Source organism: Ananas comosus, linkage group 4 (assembly GCF_001540865.1).
Source record: "Ananas comosus cultivar F153 linkage group 4, ASM154086v1, whole genome shotgun sequence".
In the NCBI taxonomy this organism is placed as follows: domain Eukaryota; kingdom Viridiplantae; phylum Streptophyta; class Magnoliopsida; order Poales; family Bromeliaceae; genus Ananas; species Ananas comosus.
Window position 1 is genome coordinate 5230449 of NC_033624.1, and position 13264 is coordinate 5243712.

At 37.1% G+C, this 13264-nt stretch overlaps 1 protein-coding gene across 6 annotated transcripts; it reads right to left on the minus strand.

Annotated features, from left to right (window-relative positions):
• On the minus strand, positions 277 to 10118 carry LOC109708875 (testis-expressed sequence 10 protein-like). 6 transcript variants are annotated; one of them, XM_020230778.1, is made up of 20 exons: positions 9391 to 10118; positions 9247 to 9330; positions 9082 to 9154; positions 8275 to 8397; positions 7907 to 8073; positions 7542 to 7691; positions 6824 to 6979; positions 6073 to 6139; positions 5461 to 5714; positions 4904 to 5020; positions 4267 to 4386; positions 4099 to 4185; positions 3790 to 3918; positions 3472 to 3583; positions 3228 to 3362; positions 2654 to 2788; positions 2296 to 2444; positions 1696 to 1836; positions 1095 to 1418; positions 277 to 761 (listed from the first exon to the last, which is right to left on the minus strand). In XM_020230778.1, the coding sequence occupies exons 2-20, from the start codon at positions 9301 to 9303 to the stop codon at positions 642 to 644; spliced, it is 2616 nt and encodes an 871-aa protein (XP_020086367.1). In that variant the 5' UTR covers positions 9304 to 9330; positions 9391 to 10118; the 3' UTR covers positions 277 to 641. The 6 variants fall into 6 exon arrangements, with proteins under 6 accessions (XP_020086367.1, XP_020086369.1, XP_020086368.1 ...); XM_020230780.1 differs by having other exon boundaries at positions 6863 to 6979; positions 9247 to 10118; XM_020230779.1 differs by having other exon boundaries at positions 6833 to 6979; positions 9247 to 10118.

Consider the following 13264-nt stretch of genomic DNA (forward strand, 5'->3'; position numbering starts at 1 on the left):
AAAAATAGTGCAAGGCTGGATGCAGAGATGATGTGGATTTGTCATTTATTGTTGCGTGGACTTGCACTTCCACCCCCTTCTATGTCTTTTCTAATTTGGATCCTACTTTTGATTTTTACAGAAAGTTGGTTATCCACACACCCCTCGGATGGAGAAAGCTAAAAAAAATTATTTACTCCTGTTTGAAATAAAATAAAAATTGGAGCAAAAGGCAAAAAAAAAAAAAAAATTACAAAAATACAATGACTTTTAATAATGATTTTTTTAAAAAAAATCAAGCCCAAAGATGTAAGGCAGAATTACAAAATTGATCTTACAAAATTCGCGAAACAATCAGCAACCCAATTGGCTTCGCGGTATACTTTCGTGATACGAACATCCAAAACTGGAGAACAGCAAAAAGAGCTTTTCATTTCCCGAATACATATTCTCGATGTGTTCTATGTTCAGTCAAATTTCTCCTTTTAGAATCTTTACTGGACCGGCGTATTACATTCAGTGCATAGACCAGAGATGTTAGTACAGGATGAGGCTCGAAAAGCGCTTCTCTTTATAGCTGCAGCTTCAGCGAGGCCGCAATGGTTTGCTTTGGAATGTACCATGGTTCGCACTGTTACTTGCACTTATAATAAATACTGTTCTTAAACTCTGAGTTTGTCTGCATCCAAACATTGTAGTTTGCTTGTTCCTTTCTTCAGTTGGTCGAAGGCGCACTGTATCTTATGCTTTTCTTCAATTGTTCGGGCAAATTTGTCAGAACCCTGCACCGAATACACGAAGAATCAGGAATGTAAGGCAATTTAGTTCTCCGAGCATGACAGCTTAAACAGCTAGCTATGAGTCAGATGCTAGGACATTAAGTGAACCGACTTTTTTCTTACCGATGCAAAAACTCAAGTATTTACACACACAAACTTTTCATATAGATATCCTTCGCCGGGCATGTGCCAAACATGCCACGGACAAACATACCAACTTTGTATAAGCATTTGTGCAATTTCACATATGTCAAGGGGCATGTACGCAAAAAGTCCTACAAGAAACTGATGCCAAAGTAAGAGAGAAAAACTCATCCCTCTATTCTTGCTACTTACCAGCAGATTTTGCATGTTCTGCAAGATAGTCTTTATAACTGATTTACTTGACCGAAGAGCTCTTTGGAGTCTCATTTCGCCGCACAAAAAGAGAACAATAGAGGCGGCAGCATGAACTCGACGTGATGGCTCCACAGAATAACTAACATCAAACCGGGAAGGAAACAAAGAATTGTCGTCCATCATGAAGGAATTAAGTAACTCTAATGCAGAATGACAGAGCTTGTGATTTCCGCGAAGTAGGGATATGCACGGCATCAGGTAGAACTTGAATGCTAAGTTCTCGTCATTTTGAGAAACTGCCTCAATGTTTTCCGGGACGTACTGTATCAACAAACGGAAACACCGAATTAGAATCACGTCGCACTTACTAGTACAAGAGTGTATTCAATCTGGTTCACAAACGAACAAATCCTACAGAGTTGACAGATCCGCTTTACAAGCAATATTTTGAAGAATTTGCAAGAAAATTACCACTACATGGAGAAACAACACATAAGACTCTGATAGCTGTTACATGAAGCAATATTTTGAAGAGTTCCCCCCCCCCCCACCAACCAAAAAAAAAAGGGAAAAAAAGAGTGAGAAAAATGCTGCTTACAAGAGTAGCATCAACCATGTAAAAAGATATCCAGCGGGAAAGATTATTGACATCCTCTTCTGGAAATCTACCAGTTCTATTGTCAAGAGCAGCAATCATTCCTAGCAACCCATTCATGTTGTCCATTGGCGGCATCAATGACTGAAACATAAGCAAAACATAGTGAACTGTAATCCTCACGCCAGTAAGCAAGTTCAAAAAAGAACATCGACAAGGGTTAATTACAAATTTCACAAGTTTGACCCCGATTACATTTATGTCCTAAGTGTTTCGAAATTTCACAATATTCTCCCTAAAGTTTATCTTGCATGAACAATGAATCTTTCCTTTAATCTACGTATGAAATTGGTTACAGTAGTTGATATCACAATTTCTCAAGCTTGGCTATCACACTAGATGATGCAAATGTGACAATTCTTTTTATACAGTAAACTAATTGAACGATCAGAAGCTATCAGTAAAATTGGAAATCTTGGGACACTGACTGAAATTAATATCAAATTTCAGGGACCAAATTTGCAATCATCTCTAATAAAAGAGACGTGGCGAATCAAAGCAGGCAAAATTATTCATCCTGATAATCTTTTTCTGAATGCATACCATTTCGACGATTATCTTCTTCCACAGTATTTCCAGAACGAGGGAAGTGTCACCCATTCTTTTGAAACATTCGAAAATATGATCGCATAGATCCATATAAGTGCGCCGATTTGAGACCTTCCCATCACTCTTTTCGATACAATATTTCTCTGAATGAAAAATGGGCAAGACGGTGATTAAACATGGAATCCATCAATAAGAAAATTCTACTACGCTATTGGATATACATATGTACCAAACCGCATGGATATTCGAAACAAAAAAAGCTGAAAAGCTATAAGAAACAAGAACTAATTACTTCTCGTAAACTACAAATAAAAATAAGAAAGAAAGAAGAATAAGAGCCTAAACACTTTACCAGGGTAAACTCTAAATCGCACAACTAAAGTAGCCAAGAAATCAAGATGTCCTGCTATGTCAAGATAACCACGTTCATATGATGACTGTAGAACCTCTATTATCCTGTGTAAAGTAGATGGTTCCAACTCATTGCCTGCATCGAGTAGCATGGTCAAGAAAGTATTTGAAAGAGAAAATAAGAAAGATTTATAAATTGGGATCTTCCTACTTCCACTTTAAATTGCCAGAAAATGCGACAGATTTTTAGAATTGGTTAGATCTTCCTCCTTTCAATTTAAACTTCTCAGCAATGACATTAGCAGACAACTAAATCTTTTTTGTCGCTAAAAATTCAGATATCAGGTGCTTTTTGCCTCCTAGAAGCGATTAAAAATCTCATGCAAAGCTACATTCAATGGTTACTAAAAAGAACTACGTTAGCAATTGATGTCTCTACAAGTAGAAGCATAGCAGTGAAAACCATTACATGATTCATTGAAAATAGAATACAACCTCCAACCAAGTAGAAAAAGAAGAAATACGTAACTTCAGCACACTCAATTTTCTTGAAAATTGAGGAATGAATAACTTACATAAACAACAAGACGTCAACGACTCGAGAAAGTCTGAACCTATGTTGGATAAGTGGTAGAAACAAGAAATAGCAAGTTCCTGGCTATCAGGTGGGTGCTTCAAGAAGGGCCCATAAGATATTGTTCCTGAAATAACTGAAGACAAGCAAGCATTGCTATTGTAGACAGTAGAAGAAAAATGCCTCAATTAAGATAATAAAACCACAAATGTAGCATGAATTTCTCCCAAATACCTGACACTTACTTTGAACAGCATAAAACTCTTTTAATTGCCACTGCAGATTGTCATACTCTGTACGTCGATGAGTGTTTGATGAAGAAGTCTGGCCAATTCGAGATAAAAGATTCAAAACGGCCTACATATTATTCCAAGTATGGAGGTGTCAAATAAAGCAGAACTAGGAATCGTGTAAATTATGTAATTTAAATGCAATATTGCTAATTGTTTTTAGGGTATACATTACAGCAAAGAACAAGAATAACCAAATATAATGAAAAGTTACTAATTAAATGAAAGTATCATGGCAAGAGAAATTAGTAACTTATCAAAGCAATTGCATACCTTTGAGACTGAGACGTGTTTATCACCTAATTGCAATAAAATCCTCGGAAGCTCTCGCATCCAAGTAATCTGATAGTCAAACAACAAATCTGAACAATTGGATGCCGGCTGCTCACAGGTCGTATTCCACTTGCAAGTGGAATCAAGAAAAAGAATGATGCCAAAATCAGTTCCCCCCCAAAAAAAAGCTTCAATTTGCTTACACCAATTTTATCAGCTTATTGAAGATAAAAGTAACCAATGTAAGGGTTAAAAAAAAAAAAAACAATGCAACATATAATTTTGAAAAATTTACAGACTGGTGCTTACAGATATTAGCATTTCATTGATAGCAGACAAAAAACCCAAAATTAACTTAGAATCCGCCTTACAATCTTTAAATGCAAAAGTAAAAGCCTGCAAATGCATTTGATACATGTTAGTCATCATTATGCATGAAATTTGATTAACAAAACAATACTTAATTACAAGTTGAACCTCTAGTAGCCGTGCTTTCCAGCTCTCTGTGGCCTTCAATATAATCCCAGGAATAAAAGGCAATAATGGACCAAAATGCTTTTCCACATGTGCCTTAGTAGGTGACGAATGGGTCCCAGCCTGTTTGCACGAAACAGAAACTGTTAACATCAATCAGAATAAAAATTATACGATCATCTAGCGCTGTTTTATTAGTAAAAGCCAAAAGGACATAATCAGGTGATCAAATCATCAAGAAGAAACATAAAAAAAGATTCCTTAGACAACTCTGAATAATATTTGATATTTTGTAAGGTTGATCAATCCTATCAAGTAAAGCGATCAGTATAAATGCAGGATATGATATGATGGTTTCAAAAAAAAAAATCACCAACATTAATAAAAAAATCCAGCAATTAAGAAAATGAGATTATTTATGAAGAACTAAAAGGAAGAAATAATTGCCATTTTATATAAGAATGAAACTCATCGCAATAAACACATGTGAATAATGGAAGTGAAATAGTATCAAAGGTACAATAAACTAGGCAAGCATAGCAGCAAATATATTTAGAAGGCACAATTCATCAAAGAAGTATATACAAACATTAGAAGAAATACTTCGAATTGGATAGTCAAGGCAGCTTATGTATCAGACCTTCCGAAGAAGGAAGTTCTCAATGAACTCAAGAAGATATACGCTCTGACTAATCCGTTCACTGAGCAAAAGTATTTCAGCAACTTTAACATTCAGGATGAAGAATCTGTCATCTTCCTGCAAAGAATTCCAAGGAAATTATATAAAAGGTTGGCAATTTCTAATTCGTACCAATAAGACTAGTAAGCTAGTGAATGCTAACCATCATTTCATGGAAAATAAAAGCAGAAGTTTTAAATTTTGAGGGCAGCATATCCCCAATGAGGTGGAAACCAAAGTTAACTGATTTGAAGCTCATAGCATGTGTAGAGCAGTGAAAGCCATACTTGATGCGAAGGGCCCTTTGTTGCAAAAGAAATATTGCAAATAAAGATAAAGCAATAAGCCCTCTTACTATGAAAGCCATTGCAGTTTGAGATGCCTGTAGTACTAATAATTATTCTCACCATTTATGTTATCCCGCCCCCAAAAAAATCACCTATTATGAGTTACTATCCAAGCATAAAACAGATAGTTAACAAATTATCATAAAGGCTTAATGAAAATAGCAGAAAGACCTTTTCAGTGTATATATTCTTCTGACCAAAAGGAAATACTTCTGATAATTTCTGTAAGTTCCCCAAGATTGCGAAATCCTCCATATCATGAAGTATTTTAGTAGCGAGGTTTATGCACTGAAGACAAGATACTAGGCAATCATATGATCGATCATCTATATTTGAAGTTGCATCAACCAATGAAGCAGATTCTCTGAAACAATTAACGAGAAGTGGAAAAACATCCTCGAGTTTCTTGACAATAGAAGATGTCCCTGCAATTTCAGCGAATATGAATGTAATGCGAGAAAAAGAACCAAGCAGAATAATAAACTGGCAATTTTTTCGCCCTGCCAGGCAAGCTAGTCTCTTTTTCCTAAGCTATGTATGCTTTAATCCTGTATTTTGTTAATATTATGCGGCAAAATTATGACAAAGGTTTCATCAATCAGAACCAATCGAAAAGCAAGTAATGAACTAAACGTGTTTGACAGTTTTATCTTTTTGCAGGATCAAGGAAATTAAAACAACATGGTTCCAGTCACATTGTGTGCTAAGGTACAAGCTAGAAATGTATAAGAAGACAATAGGAGACATAAGAGGATGTTTAAAGCCGAATATTGATTGCCAAACCTGAATCATATTCATGACTGGAAGGTCTAAAAGCAAACAAAAGTCTCTGCTGAGCAATACTTTGTTCCTGCCAACAAAGAATAATGAAATTGGAATTAGAAACCAAAGTCAGATAAAAGACTAGCCATATTCTTAATACTGAAACTCCACACAAATTCCTAGCTTAATGTACATACTTTAAATTAGAAATCATGGCAACAGCTCTCAAGAAAAGGTTACTATCAAGCAGGAAGTAGATTGCGGTCCTTGGTTGGATACTTAAATAACATTGCAAACCAGAATATCAATAAAAGGTAATGAAGTCCTATGAACAATCTTAAAGTTTAAATTTGTCTGGAGACTTCCCAAGAGAATTGGCTGTTTAGTAAGAAATTGCACTTTGAACGAGTATATATATATGATTTGCAGGGTTACATACGTCAAACCCTCCAGAAAAAAAGTTTTAGATGTACACATCTCAACATCAAAATAGATCAGATAGAATAGCTGTTTGCAGACAAGAAACCATAAGCATATAAGAATTACAACTAAATCCAATAAGTGATGTAAATCAANCAAAAAAAAGAAAAACGCAAAAGAAAATGAGAATAACAAAATCAAGACTCAGGATAGTCAATTACTTACAAGACAAATATTTACAATGGCATAGTAAACAATGTATAGTACATCAGTTGTAACAGAGAGTGGTTATTGAATGAAAAGCAACAAAGAAATTTTCTACAACAAATAGCAATTTAAATATAATTCATACGGTACAAACTTGTTCATTTGACCCATCCTCCTTGCTCACTTTGCTAGACAACAGGGAGAGACACTGAGTAAGCGCACCGAGAATACTTTTGAGTTTGCTCTTGTCATGTATATGGATTTGGCTATTTTTCAGAATATCGGCATAGTTATCAAGAACCTAAAAGAAGCCAAACATATGCCTTTAGTTTCTGAGCAATAAAGTGCAGTAAATTCATAGTAAATGCAATCAATACTGCCTCAAGAAGTAATAAATTGAGTCATTATGAAGAAACAAATGAGCATTGACCAAAATGGATAAATTAGGCAGATCCAGAAGTAATAAAATGAGGCATCTATCAGATGTTAGATACTTCACTAAAAGCTATATTCGTAATAATAATTATGACACACAAAGCTGGATGAGCCTACCCCATGGATGATGTTCTATTTAAAACTTCTGTCATAGAAATATACCAAATATATCTTACTCATAAATGGCATTAATCAACCGTTTATATTATTCTTCGCAATTAACAAAGGGTGTGAATTCCTTAATAGTCACTTGCACTGATTACAAACTTATGAAATAAATACACTCTCGGTGGACAGTAATCAACTCTGTAAGAAACATGTTCAAATTTCAAAGCACATCCCTAACATGGATTGTTCAAATTTCAACGCACATCCCTAACATGGATTGAGTAAAATGAAGCGCATAGATGCAGAAAACATGAACAAACCTCAGAACCAGACATGAAAAAGGAAGACGGAAAGTTGGCAATAACAAGCTCAAGAAACTTGAAAGCTGTGAGTCGAATATCCACTGAAATGTGTGTCATTGCAACAATAATATATTTAATCAACGCTTCAATAGTAGACTTTGGAATGTCCTGCAGAGAAGGGGATAAAGAGTTTGAGATCCGCTGAATGAGAAATAGACATCAAATTGAATCACTCAATCAAAAAGGAGAAAAGGAAAACAAAAAAAAAAAAAAGATTTATATTTCCATACTTTCATCTTCCAACTAAGGTATTGTATGTAGCTTCTTACATGCTAATATTTGGATTTAAATTACGATGAGAGGTAAAAACAAAGAATATCTACCTCTTTTAAAGATGGAAAGATCACAGTTTTCAAGAGGTGATATAGAATGTCGCGAACAACTCTATCACTGTCACACATTCTAAGGCATAACCTCTCTATAATGGGCTTGTGTAGCATTAGCTCTGACGGATATTTGATGAAAAGTTCCTTTAAACCATGTAAGGCGGCTGCAAACATACCACATAAAAATGAAAATGCAAGAACATAATTTTGCTAAAAAGTGCATATTCTCCAAAGCTCATAAAAGAAAAAATATAGAAAGGATCAGGTAAAGAAAATATGCACATCAAAATTACATTGGAATTCACTAATAACCACTGTTTCTTTCTCACCAAAAAGGCAGGCATTTAGGAAGTGAACCAAGATACCTTTCCTAATCTTCACATTGTGGTGAGAAGTCTGGTTAAGAAGCTCTGCTAGTGTTAAACCTCTCTTGTTTACTGCTAAGCCTCCTCTGTCTGCTGCCATGCTCTGCTCCGGGAGAACAATTGCTGCACACAATCAACCACCCAAAAGTAAGAAGTAACCCGTATTAAAGATATATGATTGTGTAGGGTTTGACTACACATCAAAAACATCGAATCTTTCACGAAGATTGAATGGTGAAAAGTCATTGCAGCCCTAGTTTGGTAACTTGGTGGTTAAAATTACTCCTTTCATACTACAGACAGTCCAAAAAAATCCAAAAGCACTTACAATCTTCCTTCCTCCAATGCTTTAAAATTGCAGTTGCATTCACCACCGAAGAAACCTATGACTTAAAATTGCAATTTTATAGTATGAAATCACTTTTAAAATTTTTGGGCCCATTATAGCATAAAAATCATGCTTTTGGCTACCACATTACCAAACTAGGCCTTAGGAACAATAAGATTATCGTATAGAAGCCCTCTAAACATGCATCAGATGGTCACACGATGGAACAAATAAGGCACTAGTGTTGCAAAACGCAAAATCGAGCTTCCAATTTAAAGTTCCATAGTATATGCATGTATCGTCTATATTTTTGTGTGTACGACATCCCTATGAATTGGATGCATTTGTGTCTCCAACTGTGAGTTAACATATATGTATGTATGCATACATGTACATACATACATACACACATACAATAGTTGTAATACACATATAAAAATTGCAAATTTATAAATAAGAAGAGCATAAAAATTAGAAACCTTTGGATTTGATTTCAGTATTGGTGGCATTTTTCGGTGGCGGCAGTTTCCGCCCAATCTTACGCTTTATTTTCTGCATAGAAAAAGCAAAATAGAAATTATGTGAACAAATTACAGAGAAGAAGATCCAATAAACATGAAAGGAAGTATTAAAAAAATATATACTTTAAAATCGACTCCGCCTTTTGGTTTCTTCGAAGAAGATGGCTTCGATCGCACCATGTTAACACTCTTATGTGTAACAAGAACCTGGAAGATAACAAGTATTAGTAGTTAGATGTAGAAGAGGAGTAAAGGTAGCAGCTTTACTAGCTAGAAGGAGAATAAGCGGCAGCAGCAGGTGGAGAGGAGGAGGTGCGGCAGGTGGGTCCGACGAGAAGCGCCTTCGAAAGGACCCAGGCGAGCTTGACGGAGCAGTCCCGGGAGAGGTGGTCCGGGCGAAGCTCTGGTGGGACAACGGAGCTAGGGCATCCTCAAAGCTCGGAGAGGGCGATGGGAGGTCCGACGGAATCCATGTAGTTGGGGCGAAGAAGAGGACTGGCGGATCAAAGTATAAGTACGAGAATGTATGGCAAACAGGGACATGAATGAAATGAAATATGGAATCTGCTTCTTCCCCAATTATCCTTCTTCTCCTCTAATCTTCTTCCCCTTCTCGTCTTTTCCCACTCTTCTCTATTTCTTCTAAAACCCTACTCTCTTCCCCACAATCTCACTCCTTATCTCCCTCTGTCTCTCTACCTCTCCTTTTCTTTCCCAAACTCTTCCCCACATCACCCCCAAATCATCCGGGATATTACATTACGTAACAAAACAATTGGGGAAAAAAACCAAAAAAATTTACTGAAAATTGGCAGGAAAAAACACTACGATGCAAAATCCGATTCAAAGCGAAGCTTATAGATGATTCTAAGTAGAATATAATCAAAATAATTGGGAATTTGAAGGATTTCGATCATGGAAACGAAGGGGAAAGCGAATAGCGAGGTAGGGTTTAGGGTTTTAAGAAGCGGAAGTGGAATACTAGTAAAGGGTGAGGCGGGGATTGTGCGCTTTTCCGTTTCAGGCCGGTTTAAGGAGAAATTGAGCCGAACCGGTTGATCCGGTTGATCGTCCACTTTTAAACTTTTTTAATTTATAATTTTATATCTAGATAAGTTAAAAATATTGTTAAACAAAATAAATCTATTAGTTATTGACCCTTAATTATCTAATTTTCTTTACTAAAAGGAGACAAAAATTATTAAATTTGGTAAAGTTACTTTTGAATTTGATTAAATATTTAGAATATTTTACTAAAATCACCAAATTTCAAAAAAAAAAAAAAAAAGAAGAAATTGAGGAGGCAAGTTCATCAATACCAAAGGGTGAAACAAAAACTGTTTCTACAGTTGCTCCGCATTTTCGGTCTGGATCTCACTATTTTCGGCCTGTGGGTCCCTCCTGTCTGCCTTTTCGGTTCCCTCCTCTCTGCCTTTTCGGTTCATCTCTTTCTCTTTCCCCCCTCTCTTCTCCGCTTTTTTCGGCCTGTAGCCCTTTTTACTCTTCTCTTTACCATCTGACCCGTGGGCCCCTTTTTCCTGGCGCCTCCCTTTATTTCGAAAGTGGGCCCCATCAACCCTTTCTCAACCATCTGAACAGTGGGTCCTCTACTTCTCTCCCGAGTCCCGACACGGCCTCTCTTTCTTTCTCTCTCTCTCTACCAACCCCTACGTTTCCTATAGGATCGGCCCCCCTTCTTCTCCGCCAGATCCCGGCGATCCCATCATCCGAGATCCGTGCCGTACATGGATCACGGAGATCTTGCACCCGTCGCTTCAGATCGGTCGGCCGATCCCAAAAATCTCGCACCGCCGGCCGTCAACTCAGGCCGATCCGTCGTCCCGTACGCGAATCCCAGTGATCGCGCTGCCACCGTCACCCACGCCGGCCGATCCTAAAAATCCCGCGAGAAAACTCGCTGTCGCCGTCGCATACCCCGGATTTGGAGTTGCTAGGGTTTCTTTTTGGGGCGTAGATTTCACAGATCAGATGGATAAAAAGGATTAGATGGGAGTTTGGAGTGTTTTCTAGAAGTCATCATACCTGTATACAATATTTTTTCCTGGGCTTTGAAATTTGCTCTGAATTTGAAGAAAATGTCCTGTTTTTGTTGGTTGATTAGTCCTTTGCCTGGCAATTTGCACTTTGTTGCTTCGGAGTGGAATTATGGATTTGCCGTTTATTGTTTTTGAGATAACTTTGAAGAAATTTAGCCGCGTAGTTTTTTGATTGGTTCTTATTTCTCTACCGTAAGAAATTGTCCGTAATATTTTATGCTAACTCTATTCTGTTCACCCCTTCTCTAGGTGGGAAAAAAAAAGGTGTTCACAGTGGAGATAGAGTTCACCATACTAGCCCAGATTCGAGGTGAGCAGACGTGAAAAAGAAAAGGGGAAAAGAAAAGGGGAATTACTTGCGGAAATGTATCTATGCGATGTGTGTTTTGTACTGGGATGCTGTGCTATACGTTATTTAGATACAAAGAACTGTTGAAGGGAAGAACGCTTTCATACTGTATAAAGCTATTATTCTTTGATTAGCTCTCCTATGTTTTGATGTATACTATTGTTTACGAAAACTAATTTTTATGGTTAAGTTGACAGAGAATGTTATTTACACAGTGGCGTTTTTTCTTCAAGTGTTAGTGGTCTCTAGATTTTAATAGTTTGTCCTTTGAGAAACTATTTTGTCAAATATAGCCGCAGCATAGTGTTAGTGGTCTATAAACTACTTAGCTAAGCTTGAACAATTTCATTGATGAGCTATCTAATTTTATTTGCTAGGTACTCCTTGCAAGATCACTTGCTCCGTCTTCTACTGCTAGGCGTACTTATACCTGGTATTCTAATTACAAGTGAAATTTGTTCCTTTATTAAGCTTTCTACGAAATTGAGTGTGCCATATAAATGTGAAATCCAAAAAAGTACAACAAGTGTAAGCACGTTACGGGAATATAGTGAAATTTGTTTCTTTGTTAAGCTTTCTATAAAATTGAGTTTCTTGCCAGAAACAAAGAAGCAAAGTACTGAAATTTAGTTTCTTTGTTAAGTACACATTTGTTTCTTTGTTAAGTTGCCACATTTGTTTCGTTGTTGAGTTGCCGCATTTGTTTCTGTTGGAAATAATTGGGCAGCGGAAACTTACAAACCGGATAGCCAACGTATCCGAGAACCCGAATCAGATCGGATTGCTTGTTTTACAAGCCTTCTTTGATCGTCCTTGTCTCAATGCTTCTAGAACTTCCACGTTTCTCGCCTTCTCCCACGCATACGCCTTACGCCACGGATCGGATGCGGATCTGATGCGACGGATGCCAATCGAAGAGGGCTACCAGAGTCCTCTTCTATGTCCACACTCCAAAACCCCGAGAACGTAGGTGGAAATCCCAAAGAGGAACAAGAGAGAGAATAAGGAAGATATTTCGTGGGTTCTTACGAATTTGATCGTATGCGATCGTCTCTTTTTCCGGAGAGAAAAGGGGGCGTATTTATAGAATAACGGAACCCCTAAATATCCTGAATCTCATATAGATTAGGATAAGGATCAGGATATCTATTAACATATAATAGATATCCACTAGTAGATACGTTTCTTAACTAATAAGAAATATATGATTTATACTTATCCTAAACTTATTAGGATAAATTTCAATCCACATCTTAAATGGATCGGGTTAAATTAAAACCCGCCAATGTGGACACACCACATGGCTACAATCTCCCACTTGGCCACATTGGCCAATTCTCTCTCATTCATTCATCTCTTCATACGGGTAATGGAGCGTGCGACCTGACGAAAGAAACACATGCAGGAGTATTATATTAAGTCACCACCCAACTAACATAGCACATCACTGACTTAATTCGTCTATGCCCTAGACGTTCCAACACACATCGGATCAAGCATCACAAAGTCCCTCTCCTGTAATGGCAGGGCTCGACCCCACCGTTATTTCTCGTACTCATGATTATCTCAAGTAACATAACCGAGATAACCGCCCGGGCAATGAGTCACAAGACTTACGTGGTGTGTTATCGAAACATCTTCCTCAGCCCCTCACGTTAATCCGTATTGGTCCAAACACTTTACTAGACATGCTCCGCGAGATCGTATTTTCTCATGACCCTGAGATACATGCTAA